Below are 13,543 nucleotides of genomic sequence, written 5' to 3'. Positions count from 1 at the left end.
CATTGTCTGGTTGGTGAGGGGGAGAAGGAGGGATAGTATAGATGTAGATGATGGGCTGTTGGGGTTATTTTGTGGGATAAATGGGGATTCATTGCATGATACTGTATATAGTTGGTTCTTGTATATGATTGTATGCATTACATCGTTCTTGAGATGGTGCTTTGGACATCAACAGTGCTGTAAACCTGAGTCCTTGGTTCTATACACTTGGACCGGGACAGAATCTAGGGCATGGAATCTACTATCTATACAATAGGCAAAATCTACACCAGATGTATGAAATTGTCCTTAATGCCCGCAGGAACAACCAATTGATCGATAAAAAAGAAAAAGGTAGTAGTAGTCAAGTCATCCTCTCCCTGTCATAGCCACTCATCGTCCCATATCTTTCCATTTCCCATTCTAAACCCAACGCAACCGCCCCTGGTGGCCCCCCCTGTTTATCTGTCATACCACAACCCCCCCAAAAACCGCGCGGGATTGGTAATCACAAGACAAACGGGGAGTAAATAAAAGCAAAGAAGCTTAGCTTAGCTTAGCCTAGCTCAGCTTCAATAGGGAAGTTTGTCAGGGAAAAAAGGTAAAAAGGAGACGGAAAAGAGTTCCGGAGAAAAAGAGTAACGTCAGGACTTTTTCATTATTTTAGCTCGAACATCCGGAGAGAACTAATTTACTCGTCGTCCTCCTCCTCGTCGACGGTGGTCTTGGCGATACGGTCAAGATCACGCTGGCCGCTCTGGGTGATGCGGCGGCCACCCTTCTCCTCATCGTGCTCGAGGACACCGATCTTCTCGAGGGACTGCATGACCTTACGGTCGACGGAGCCGGAGGCATCGACGTGGTGGGCGGGACGGGAGCCGCGGTTCTTGGTGGAACCGTGAACCTTGCGGAGACGGCCAACACCGACGGTCTTGCGCATGTAGATGTGGCGAGCGACGGCAGCGGCGCGGACGTAGTACCTATTTTGCAAAAATTCTTGATTAATTCATGCTGGTTTTCGATAGAGTGGGATTTCAATGGCAGTTGTCGTACCAGTCGGCGTCCTGGGGAGGGAGCTCGTTAGAGCAGGAGGTCTTGACAGTGTCAACCCATCCTATTCGAATCGTATTAGTCTTCCATCTGATTGTTGCGACTATTCACTAGAAGAAGAATCCGGTGTGCACGAACCAGGAATGGGGAGCTTTCCCTGACGCTTCAGGAACGCAGAGTAAGCAGCGATGAACTTCTGCGCCTATATCCATGAAAAAAGAAACCTGTTAGCCGATCCGTCCACAAAACATCGTATATTGAAGATTGTCTGGCAGGTTGCGCATTCAGGTATGACATGGCATAGCATGGCACGGCACGTATCGGCATAATCTGGACGGTTCCTGCGTTGTCGCGGCACTGGTTCCAGTTCGTTCCTGATTCCATAACATCCATTCCATCCACGATCCCATTTTCCAATACATATATGGATGGGGTATGCAATCGCGGTGGTCGTGCACGTATTGCATATTCCCCAATCCAAATCCCATATAAACTCATCTCCTCTCATCTCCAGATGAGCATATATGTACCCAGCCTTGCTTGCTTTGCTGCTGCATGCGCCCAGATTTTCGATCCCAGATAGATATTATGAATGTCGCTTGCTCCGTCGAAATGCCGATACCACGTAGCTTTCCCATTTCCTGTCGTTTTCATCTTCTTCTTTTCATTCTGTTCCTGATCGTGCCGTGTGCCATATTATGCCATGCCATGCCATGCCTGCCATCCATCCCACTCCGCACCAAACCAACCAGCCAATCTCCAAAGTTGACATGACATGACTTACGTCGACATCGCGAACGGTGACACCACCCATTTTTGCGACTTGTTGAACCTCGAACGGGGAATCGAAGAGAGGGACGAGGGAGGGGTGGAGGGGGATGGGTCGGTCGTTGTCGTCGTTGAAGGGGAGTCGGGGTCAGGTTTCGAAAGCCTCGAAATTTCGGATTCGCACACAACTTTGCGCGAGTAGTGCTTCTCGGTTGGCTGTGGGCGCTTCGCTTAGCCTCTTTGGGTTAGCCGTACCCTAAGTTGGTGCCTGGGGCAGAAAGCCTATGGGCGGTGAAGTTCAGTTGTTATATCATGTGACTGGGGCCGTGCGTTCAGGCAATGATGTTGGTGCCTGAATTTAGTGTAATGTAGATCCGTGACTACTACTAGTTAGCTTGCAACAAACTACAATTTACTAGGTAAGGAGCATGTTCGGCATACGTATTTCTCTATTTCACTTCCATCCCTACTGTACAGTCTATGGTATAATTATCGTGATTCATAAGTAAACCCATTACCCTCCATTACAAGAGAAGAGAAAAAAAAATAACCCGAAACCATTCCAGCCAACGCCTGTCTTCCTGCTAAACTTAACTCATTCTTCCTTCAGCGTTGGCGCCCGCTTCAGCCCAACGCAGTATCGCACAAACAGGGTATCAATAAAGTGTTCGTGGCGAATTCCTGGTGGGCGTCGCCGTTCGAACTCCTCGATCGCTTCCGATACACTGAACCCGCGCCGTTCGATCAAGTACGAGACAATCAAGAATCCCGTGCGGTTGAATCCGTAATGACAGTGGACTCCCACCACCGGCCGTGGCCCCTCGGGATTGCCGGACTTCTCCATCTTCTCAGTTATCTCATTTTGTAGTCGGTCTACTAGTGCAATGAAATCGCGAACCTCGTCTGGAGTAGGTGGGATCTTTGACACCGTGGGATGCTTGTGGTAGTGGATGCCGCCCTTCTCCATCGACGCGGGATTGTACACCGGATTCTCGTAGCTGATATCGATCACGGCGTAAATCTTGTCGTGGTAAGCTTGAGAGAAGAGAACAGGGTTGTGCTCTTCGTCCACTTCCCGGAGCATCTTGAGCGCTGCAAAGGTGTCGGCAATTCTTTCCGATACTGGAGCAACCTTCTTCCACTTGGCCAGGTTCTTCACGTCCCACTTGCCCGACGTATTCAGGTATTGCAGCTGCCAGCCCATGCTGAGGCGGTTGTCGATGTGTTGGCTGAGGAAGTCTTGGATGATGCCGGCGAGAGTACGGTACGTCGCTCGGTCGTAGATCAGCGCATGAGACGCCGGAGCAGGCAAGATAACAGTCTTGACCGACCGCCGGGATCCCGGCTGATCAGACTCACTCGTCATCTCCTTCTCTTCAATCTGTGGCTCCACCCCGAATTCCTCTTCGTGTGCCCGCCGATCATATGATGCCGGCATCTTATCGTAGACTTCGGATGCATCGGGAATGGAGCACACCCCATCCGCATCGTCATCCACGCGACACCCTGCTCGGCCAAAGAACTCCAAGATCTTCTTTAGCTCTGCAGGCTTGTTCACCGCATCCGCTTCACCAGCCACCAGGAGAACGGGCGTGCGCACACCTGCCCATACCTCTTCGCCTGGGATGCCTCCGATGGCATTGCCATTGCTGTCGTAGGAAGGCAGCGTTCCCCATGCCATCCGTCTCCACACGGCCGTTTTGCTCTGCTTGTTATAGCGGACTTGGAGGCCTCTGGTATCGGGATCTGCTGCAGCGCCGACAAGCCTGTTCACGCTGGTACTATGTAAGCCGCCCCGTCGATCCCAGTAGCGCCAGAGGTCAAAGATCGGGCTGGGTACGTGAAGAAGACGACGGAATTTGGCGACATCATGCGGAGGCGGCGGCCCGGCGCGGGGGCAGGCGGCAATGAGACCGAGAATATGGTTTTTCAAACCAGTGCCTATTGAGGACGTGGAGGATGCCAACAGTGCTGACAGCGAACAGCCCAGGCTATGAGAGATCAATACCACTCCTTGGCCTGCCTCTTTGTCCCGATGCTGCTCAATGGCTGTGGCAAGCAACTCCGCCAGCGCTTCAACGGTATACGCGTCCCAAGAAGTGGGCGAAAAAGACGACAAGCCGCACCCAGGGAGATCGATCCCAAAGCAAGGTCCGACATTGGAAAGACTCGTAAGCAGATGATTGAACTGCGCAAGAGACCCACCCAAGCCGTGCACGAAAACCAACAACGGGATCGGCGAGGGCTTGGTGGGCAGTTTGTCCTTTTGGGGATGCGGACGGAAGAACGTTCTGACAGAAGGATATGTTGCGGTAGATGTTGCGTATGACAGGTATGACGAATGCTTCTTCAGGAGACCCGGGTCTGTATCATGGGCTTGTCTATGTCAGTATCCAACCCTGAAAGACTTGGGGAGTACCAACCGTTCTCGCTCTGCTTCTGTTGAGGCACCTCCGTCTTCTCAGAGACTGTGCCTTCGGTGCCATGGCGTAGAGACCCCGTGCTATCGTAGTCTTCCTCATCTGAGGAAGTGACCATCCCTTCAGAGCGCTTGGATACTCCTTTGCGCGTCCGACGAAAACGCGCTTTGCCGGAAACTTGTCCCCAGCTCTTGCGCCGCAGGACAGAAGAAATGACCCCGCAACCCACCATAGTGAAGAAACAAGTAGTCAGAAAGACAACTTTGCCCCAATTCACCGTGCCATCATAGCTATATGTTTGAAAAAGACTACTGAGTGAAGCAAAAACACCAGAGTTGGTGAAGGCAGCGTAAGTCGAATCCCAAAGGCGTAGACAAGCACCAAGATCCACAAGACCGGACCGAGAGGTGGTAGGGGAGGTTAGAGGGACATCTGTCGACCCCATCCCCGGCGGCGACAAAGACAATGTTAGGGATACTTATAAGCCTAGCGACGTGGTCCAGGCGCGACGATGCGTCACCCCTAAACAGAAACCTCTCTACCGCTCACCGATCGCCCAGGCCTTAACACCCAGTGTCAGGGATCCCTTAGTTTAGGGGACCAACGATCGGGAGCGAGGCGGATCCGTTCTGGAATGCGAGTCGAAGTTTACACGAGCCGAGAGAACGGCACCTCTTTGGCGGGCCAGGAGAGTCTCCGGGATCGATAGTGAGGCAACGGAGCGGGTCGATCGAAACACTCAGCAGCCGGGGAGCCCAACGATAGCGCGCTGTGAGGCAACGAGTCTGGAGTAGACTAATTTGAGGTAAGGAGAGCTTGTTCTTAGGCACGACTTTAAGTGTGCCCCAAGATGGTTTGGACCAATGAATGCCGGGTATCCGTCACGTTGGTCTGCTGGCTGGGCTTAGGGGGTTCCGGACAATCTGACAGATCCACCACGTCTCTATTTGAACCAAAGCAAGGAGCACGACGGCTTAATTTGTTTTAAGGGATGTTCTCAACCGAGTGACGACGATATCTCAATTGTTGGCTGACCCAAGGTAACACCGAGTCACATGGAACTTTTTGCGCGGAGATTCCAGACGGCGGGACGGTGATGCGAAGGATGATGCGCTTGACGTCGCAAAAGAACTGCGAAGCCGGTCAGCTATTGATCCTGAAGCCACCCAAAGACCAGTCGTACAGCGGACTCGGGAGAGTACAGCGTCCAATTTTCTGAGTAATGGTGGCCGGAGTTTGGCAGCGGTGGGCACATCCATACCTAGCTTTTGTGCAGCACCAACAATAGAAGATCGCAACCACACTTTGCGACTGAGGAACGCAAACCTTAACCGGCGTAACTGCAGGCGGGCTGGATCGCGGAGCGGAATCCGGAAGAGAGGCAGAAATGGTGGCGGATAATGACAGGGAGCGGCGACAAACAACAAGCCTGTCAGAGGGTCGGAGGCAAGACCGTGGAGGATCTGCGATACTTTTGTTTCGTTCGCAAATTTGCCGGCGGTGATTCACATCCACTCATGGCGTCACGCTGCAGCTGCGTGGCTGACTCATCTGGCGCTAGTCCCTTTGTGATCTTTCGGATGCCGGAGTTCTCGCCGCTCCAAACACGAGATCAAATTCATAGAGACTTATACATGAGTATGATCTATTTGCGATGGTAAAGAACTATTAGGGATGAACTACTGTCCTCTGTTTTGATTCTTTGTTTTGGTGCCTGATATGTACAGAGTATCAAACTATTCCGAAGTACTACTATGACAGGATAGCTGCGTCATTGGACAAGTCTCCACAGCCCAGTTGGGAAGTACTAGTATGGATACACCTTGGGATAAACAAACCATTGAGAAAGTGGGAACTGGGCCATATCAAACCAGACCACCTAGAATAGATCCGTCATGGCTCCGTTCGACGCATCCCCGACCAACCGGGCATATTTGGCCAGCACACCTCGTGTAACATGCGGTGCCGGGGGCTTCCACTCCCGCAGACGCTGTTGCACCTCCTCATCCGATACATCCATGGTGATGGCGTTCGATTCGGCGTCAATCGTGATCACATCGCCGTCCCGAACAACGGCAATAGGTCCTCCCACAGCAGCTTCAGGGACAATATGCCCCACAATGAATCCGTGACTAGCGCCAGAGTATCGCCCGTCCGTAATCAGCGCCACGTTGGTGAGCTTGGCTCCCATGAGCGCTGCACTGGCCTTGAGCTGTTCCGGCATTCCCGGGCCACCCTTGGGGCCCTCGTAACGAACAACGATGACCAGATTCTCGCCGTGAGGGATCTTGCCCTGGTTCAGGGCCTCGTTGAGCTGATGCTCCTTGTCAAACACGCGCGCCTTGCCCGTGAACCGGAGCCCTTCCTTGCCGGTAATCTTAGCAACCGCACCACCGGGTGCAAGGTTACCGCGCAGGATCTGAAGGTGGCCCGTCGCCTTGATAGGGTTGTCCAAGGGGCGGATGATGACCTGATCCGCAGACAAAGATGGGTGCGATGCGACGTTCTGGGCCAGAGTCTTGCCGGTCACGGTGGGGATATCGCCGTCGAGCAGACCAGCTGCGATCAACAGCTTCTGGACCGACGGAATGCCTCCAATCTCGTAGAGGTCCGCCATGTAGTACTTTCCACTAGGGGACAGGTCCGCGATGAAAGGGATCTTGTTGCTGACCCGCTGGACGTCGTCCAGAGTAAGGTCCACGCCGGCTGTGCGGGCCATAGCCAGGAAGTGAAGCACACCATTAGTGCTTCCTCCCAGGGCCATAGTCATAACCAGGGCATTCTCGAAAGACCGCTTGGTCAGCAAGTCCCGAGGACGGATGTTCTTCTCCATGCAAATCTTGATGGCTTCAGCTGCCTTGACACACTCACGCATCTTGGAGGGGGAAGATGCAGGCGTGGAAGACGAGCCGGGCAAGGTGAGACCCATGGACTCAATGGCCGTAGCCATGGTGTTGGCCGTGAACATACCACCGCACGCGCCCGCGCTGGGGCAGGCATGCCTCTCCAGATCATCCATAATCTCATCCTTGCTCTTGCTAGTGTCACCTCCGTCATCCGGTTGGCGGAGAGTGTTATATGTGTAGGCACCAGCAGCCTCGAAGCACGTCGAAACGCTTACACGCTTCCGAAGAAGCTGGGAATACCCAACCTCGATAGTACCACCGTAGAGCATGATCGAGGGCCGATTGTGTCTCGCCATACCCATCACCACACCGGGCATGTTCTTGTCGCATCCGGGGATGGCAATGCAGGCGTCATGGTATTGAGCGCACGTTACAGACTCAACGCTGTCTGCAATGATCTCACGGGTCTGGAGAGAAAACCGCATACCTAACATCACTGTTTAGAAAGGGCTCGAGTCTTGACGTTGATTCAGCACCAACCTTCACTACCCATGCCAATCGCATCCGAAACTCCAATAGTGTTGTACTGCCATCCAATCATGCCTTGGTCCGTGATCGCCTTCTTCACCGTCTTGGCCAAATCCAACAGGTGCATGTTGCAAGGATTGCCTTCCCACCACACCGATGCAACACCAACCTGAGGACTCTTCGTCATGGCATTGTGATCGGGGATACCTGCCGCGTAGAGCATAGCCTGCCAACATCACATGAGGTCAACACTCGTCCTGATTCTGCGGGGAAAGCAACATGTAAGAAACACGCGAATTACCAACCTTCGCACCAGGAAATTCATGACCTCTGGTAATAGTAGCAGAGTAACGATTCAAGACAGGGGTACCATCTTCGTGCTTTGTGCCCTCTGGTACGCAGGGAAATTCGAGGTACTTGGCCTCCCCCAAGGTGGATGACACGGCAGGTTTGGTGGGGTCCATAATGCAGAGTCTGGAAGGGGAAGAGTGAAAAGAGGACTAATAGAGTGGACAGGAGGAAAAGAAGGGCTTCACTGGCCAATGGCCCATATATGGGGAGGGGATAGATAATTGAGGGGTGATGTGAGGCTATACCGAGCTCCGCGGTGTATGTTGTATGTTGTGCGTTCTGCACTGCCAAAGCCCCTCGTTCTGCCTGGGGGACTCGGAGGTACGGCGAGCGAGTTGTGTGTCCCGCTGCAGTCGGCGAGCAGTCCGTTGCGGGGAAGGACACGATCCGCGGGATAATCCATCATAATCACCCTCGATGTGATTAGCTGCAACTTGACCCTCGGAGGGAGGAACCGCTGGTTGTGATTTGATCGTTCGAGCATCGGGCAGCTTGAGTGGGGTTCCGCTGGATGAAGTGTGGGCCAGCCATCATCACCCGAGTACGGAGTACAGTGAGTGTCTAGATAGGTTACTCTGAGATATGCCTTCTATTTTTGCACTGATTGTGATGTTAGGAGGAGCGTAAGCTGTCGGGTATCTTTTATTAAGAGTCAACTCTAGAACAATAACTCATCATGGGGGGCATGATATGTACTATAAAGGGACACCACCGGCTGTAGACTGGCTATGTGCCAGACAATGCAATGCTATCCTCAGGGACATCCAAACGGGACGCCGGGTCTCTACTGTACGGACCCGTTCGTCTCTACCTCTTCATCAGGTACCTCTTCCAGTGCATCCTTCTCGATGGTCGACCATTGACTTGAGTGGTGAAGCACCTCATCCGACGTCACCTCCTGCAATGGGCTTGCTTTCCCGGTGCTATCTCCCGCCCCCAGTTCATCCGCAGCGCTGTCATCGCCATCCACTGCGAATCCCACCATCTTTCCCGAGCTTGACTGGGGTCGCGTTTCTTCCAGCACATCGCCACTCCAGGGTTTGCATTTCTTCACAATCTCGCCACAGCGTAGACAGACCCAGCCTTCTCCTTCTTCCCCTTCGAGCTTCTGCACAATGCACACAAAACAATATATACAACCGCAGGGTATAGTTTCATAGGGGTTAGTGATATCCGTCTGGGCCGACCCGACGATGCCTCCAGACGATGCCGAGGCGGCTATGGCCTCACCCTCTGTCGTGGACGTGGGGTTGTTGTCTTTATAACAGATCGCGCAGGTTCTCTCCGGAAGAAAGGCCAGTTCTCCCTGCTTTCCAGTCTGTTCTTCGTCCTCGCTGCCGGACTTGAGAGTGGAAAGTGTCTTGCGCCACAGTCTCGAGAGCCATCGGCGCCACCGACTAATACCCACAAGCGGCAAGAGGAAGAGGAGAAATTCTGTCATCGCGTGCCACACAAGTTGACGATTCAAGTATTCGAATGACACCTCACGACTCGCCTGTGCAGAAGGTGGAATCAAGCGCATACGAAGCACGCGGTCGACCAGGGTCCGGTATCGGCCATTCACCAAGAATACCAGGAAGGAGACGAACGCGGCGATCGAATGAGAGGCGGAAACGAGGTCCGTCATGCGGGCGAGCATGCGTACTTCCTGAGATGGCTGCATTGGTGAGCACCACGCACAAGGATCTGGTAGACTTGAGAACTAACCTCTTCATAGCCACTCTCTTGGTTGATCAGCCAGCTTTCCCATTTCCCCCAAGCGTAGCGGCCACCGACCGTAAGCAGACCATAGAGGGATTTCTGCCACTTTGTCGGAGCCGAATGCACTGGTCCTTTGCTGCGGCTATCAATGTACTTTAAGTTCTGTAACGCCGCGCCATAGGAGGCATCGTGATCCCATATCGACAGCTTGAAGAGGAGCGCACGGAGCGCGAATTGAATCTCGTGAGACCAATCTTCACGTAGTTGAGGCTGACACAGATTGACGTTAGCTTCATCCACTGAAAACCACCCAACCTCCGAACTGGTCCTAAACTAACCCCATAGTATTTCAATGCGTCCCCAACCTGTCCTTTCAACAGTCCCAGTAATTCTTCGTCTAACAGTTCGGCGTCGACCTGACCGACACGGTACGCGGGCCTGATACCCTCCCGGCCTCTAATGGTATTCCATAACGAGAAGCCCGACTGGGGCAGCTTATTCAGAGGATATGGGAGTTTCTGGAGAGTGGGATGGTTGAGCGGCGACGTCCGCTGCTGCTCCGCCAGCCGGGCGCGAGCTTCCGCTTCACGGAGACGACGACGTTCTAGAACCCTTTCCTGGGCAGCGGCGAAGTTTGTCGAACTCATCGTTGAATCATTGTCGGGTGTCAGATTTGGAGGGTCGATGAGGGTACTTGGATAAGGTTGTTGAAAGTCAAGGCGACAACCTCGAAAGTCGCACTGTTGACAATCATAGTAAGTCCGTTGACGGCTCCAGCTCAGTCGGTTCTCCGTTCGGGAGGGAAACAGCCGAGGTTGAGATTGAAGCACGTGACCTTACCGTTGATAAGCCTTACAACGAAGCCTGTCTAACTATGAGGTTGGTAATCTTGGATATGTTCATTTAATAGCTAAGAAGTACTTGCTACTAGCGAGGCTACCAGAGCAATTGCAATGAGCCTGGGCGATATGAAACCCTCTTATTTCGAGTTGAATGGGGAGAGCATATTAATGTATCTTGTTCATACAACCTGCAGTGGTCACATGGCGATAGGAATCAAGCAAGATATAGGCGTATCTTCTCAATCTCCCGCCGTGGACTTTACACCCCACTGTGTTCTTTCTGTGCCGGAAAAGGTAGCATATCACTTGACCGGACTACAAATACTCACGGTAGATATAAGACTAAACTACCCCTTACCTTTGAGCCCATCACACAAGCCCACCATCCTGCGGTCTTTGTAGAGAGAACATGCCTGGTGGATGAGCCGAATGCAACCCTACTTATTCTTGATGTCAGCATTTAAGCCAGTTGAAAGCTGAGGGTAAACCTCAATACAGCCATGAGTAAGAATAATATATGCCAAGCATGAGCAATGTGGCATGCGACCACAATCCCTGACGCCTTGAAATATTGATGTGGTGTCGGTTTTGACCGACATGCAACTCCTGCTAGCAAAATCCTCCGAAGGGGGAAATGTTCCATCTGCTGCACGAGGGTTGAGCATACTGACATTTAGTCTAGCCTGGTTGGCTGGCCTCCGATCCAGGGCCGAAAGACTTCCTGGCCAGTCCCCTTGACCACGCTGCAGGTTGTTCGGCGTTCGGGACTAAACAGAGCCAGCCAGCGACGCACGTGCGGCACTCGACTGCCACTGGCGCCCCGCCGGGGTTGCGGTGCCAAGCCACTGGGAAGCTTTAGTGCCTGCGGAGCTGAGATCCTTGGCTGGACTCTGGAGATATCTACTGAATCTCCTATTCCATAGTTGGTTGTGTGAATCTGACTGCATCCACTGGGTGTTGTCTTTCCATCGCCCAGTATTCGCACATATGCAGAGGAGCCCGGTATTCAAGCGGATCTCGAATCCATCTGCCCCCGGCTTGCTAAGGTTTTGGCGTACCACAACTCCAACTCCCAAGATTATCGGATGATGGCAACTTGGTCTTGGCCTTCCTTTAGGAACAATCCTGCTGTCGACGGTCTTTCACCATCTCTTAGTTAGTAGTGTTATCCCCGGCCAAAGCCAAGAAAAGCAGACTGCCATCGAATAGGAACATCCGCCTTGGCCGCGTGCTTCCCTCAACCGTCACTCTGTAGTCGCTCAGTGAATCAAGATCGTGTGCCTGGGTGGCTACACCATTCACGGCCAGAGTACCAGGTCGTTTGTACTGTCAACCCGTGGAAAGGGCACATGGCCTCGCGTGCTGCTATTCTAGTTGCCTAGTACCACCCCCCTCCTCTCCCTCTATATAAAAGACGTATCCCGCTCACGTCGTACCGGAAGTTTTTCTCTCGTAGTTGACTGCAGATCATCCCTCCCATCTGTCTCTTCTCACTTGACGATCGCCAGCTTACTACCGTTGGAGAAAGTCAATTCACGATGAAGACTACTGTCGCTTCTCTGTTGGCGGCGGCCTCCGTGGCATATGCCCAGGTTGCCAACGTGTCGGAGCCTTCCCTCTCTACAATTGCGAAGGACGCTGCCACTATTAAGCCGTATTCCCCGGTGTCGAACGTCCAGGGTCTTGCCTTTAACCGCTTCTTTCAGGTTTGGCTCGAAAACATTGTATGTGCCAGACCCTCTAAGCCGTCAAGCTTGGGTGTATTTTTCTAACTGGTCATCGCGTTCAGGACTATACGGATGCGGCCGCCGATGAGAATATTAAGTGGCTCGCCTCTCAGGGAATTACACTGTAAGCCTTAAGCCTAGTATTTACACCGGCCGGCCTAGAAGCAGATGCTGACCTCTTCATAGGACCAACTTCCACGCCGTCACTCATCCTTCCGAGCCAAACTACTGTGCCTCCGCCTCTGGCGAGACCTTCGGCATGGACAACGACGATTTTAACCAGATTCCCGCCAACGTGTCGACCATTGCCGACTTATTCGACACCAAGAGCATCTCGTGGGGAGAGTACCAGGAACATGAGCCCTACCCCGGATTCCAGGGATATAACTACTCCAACCAGCAGACTTACGCCAACGACTATGTGCGTAAGCACAACCCTCTGGTCCTGTTCAACTCGATCGCCGAGAACAGCACTCGTCTGCGCCAGATTAAGAACTTCACCAGCTTTGAAGACGACTTGGCCAGCCACAAGCTTCCTCAGTACGCCTTCGTTACTCCCAACATGACTAATGATGCGCACGACACCAACATCACTTTTGGCGCCAAGTGGGAGCGCACCTGGGTTACTCCCTTGCTCAACAACTCCTACTTCATGAATGACACGCTGCTCCTTCTCACTTTCGATGAGGACGAGACATATGCTAAGCACAACAAGATTTTCAGCATTCTCTTGGGTGGTGTCATTCCTGACCACTTGAAGGGTACCACAGATGACACCTTCTACACCCACTACTCTGTCATCGCCTCTCTCTCCGCGAACTGGGGTCTGCCTTCCCTTGGACGCTGGGACTGCGGTGCTAACATCTTGGAGATTGTTGCAAACAAGACTGGCTATGTCAACTATGACGTTGACACCACCAACTTGCATGTCAACGAGACCTATCCCGGCCCATTGTCTGCTGGCATCTACTCCAAGTACTCTCCTGTGTGGCCCATCCCCTTGACCAACGCCACCTGCTCCGCCGGCCATGGCATCCTGGACATTGTCAAGGAGACTTACGCCAACACTAAGCCTACCTACAACTACACCAGCCCTTACCCTTATGACACCAAGTCCGGCTACAACCTGAACGTCACGGCGACCAGGAAGTCTACTACCTCCAGCTCTAACTCCAGCTCTTCTTCCTCGTCCCCTACCCCTTCCACCAACGCTGGTATTTCTCTCGTGTCGCCCAGTACTAGTCTGTCCGGTCTTATCATTGGACTGGTGCTCAGCTTGTTGTGAGAGGGACCTGCACTTGAGCTTGGGCTTAGCTGTAAAGCGCCAGTTC

The 13,543-nt window shown here is 52.9% G+C and overlaps 5 protein-coding genes across 5 annotated transcripts; 1 reads left to right on the top strand and 4 right to left on the bottom strand.

The window, feature by feature from the left end:
• Positions 1-670: 670 nt before the first annotated feature.
• ASPBRDRAFT_129408 (40S ribosomal protein eS19) lies at positions 671-1,843 on the bottom strand (the record flags this gene model as incomplete). Its single annotated transcript, XM_067618135.1, has 4 exons — positions 671-959; positions 1,033-1,093; positions 1,168-1,231; positions 1,814-1,843. The coding sequence occupies 4 exons, from the start codon at positions 1,841-1,843 to the stop codon at positions 671-673; spliced, it is 444 nt and encodes a 147-aa protein (XP_067477825.1).
• A 549-nt stretch (positions 1,844-2,392) lies between these two features.
• ASPBRDRAFT_128855 (RNA 5'-triphosphatase domain-containing protein) lies at positions 2,393-4,662 on the bottom strand (the record flags this gene model as incomplete). The annotated part of the gene is made up of 2 exons (XM_067618096.1): positions 2,393-4,173; positions 4,221-4,662. 2 exons carry the CDS (start codon positions 4,660-4,662, stop codon positions 2,393-2,395), a joined length of 2,223 nt encoding a protein of 740 aa, XP_067477824.1.
• A 1,207-nt stretch (positions 4,663-5,869) lies between these two features.
• ilv3B (putative mitochondrial dihydroxy acid dehydratase) lies at positions 5,870-8,480 on the bottom strand. Its single transcript, XM_067625269.1, has 3 exons — positions 7,897-8,480; positions 7,604-7,817; positions 5,870-7,550 (listed from the first exon to the last, which is right to left on the bottom strand). Exons 1-3 carry the CDS (start codon positions 8,053-8,055, stop codon positions 6,097-6,099), a joined length of 1,827 nt encoding a protein of 608 aa, XP_067477823.1. The 5' UTR covers positions 8,056-8,480; the 3' UTR covers positions 5,870-6,096.
• Positions 8,481-8,531: 51 nt separating this feature from the next.
• ASPBRDRAFT_66666 (pex2/pex10/pex12 family protein) lies at positions 8,532-10,509 on the bottom strand. Its single transcript, XM_067628762.1, has 3 exons — positions 9,982-10,509; positions 9,650-9,913; positions 8,532-9,599 (listed from the first exon to the last, which is right to left on the bottom strand). Exons 1-3 carry the CDS (start codon positions 10,288-10,290, stop codon positions 8,727-8,729), a joined length of 1,446 nt encoding a protein of 481 aa, XP_067477822.1. The 5' UTR covers positions 10,291-10,509; the 3' UTR covers positions 8,532-8,726.
• A 1,514-nt stretch (positions 10,510-12,023) lies between these two features.
• ASPBRDRAFT_129369 (acid phosphatase PHOa) lies at positions 12,024-13,497 on the top strand (the record flags this gene model as incomplete). Its single annotated transcript, XM_067618132.1, has 3 exons — positions 12,024-12,209; positions 12,275-12,336; positions 12,399-13,497. 3 exons carry the CDS (start codon positions 12,024-12,026, stop codon positions 13,495-13,497), a joined length of 1,347 nt encoding a protein of 448 aa, XP_067477821.1.
• Positions 13,498-13,543: the final 46 nt, after the last annotated feature.

The sequence above is a fragment of the Aspergillus brasiliensis genome, assembly GCF_001889945.1.
Source record: "Aspergillus brasiliensis CBS 101740 unplaced genomic scaffold ASPBRscaffold_8, whole genome shotgun sequence".
Classification (NCBI taxonomy): Eukaryota; Fungi; Ascomycota; class Eurotiomycetes; order Eurotiales; family Aspergillaceae; genus Aspergillus; species Aspergillus brasiliensis.
This window is presented reverse-complemented; position numbering and strand designations above follow the sequence as displayed.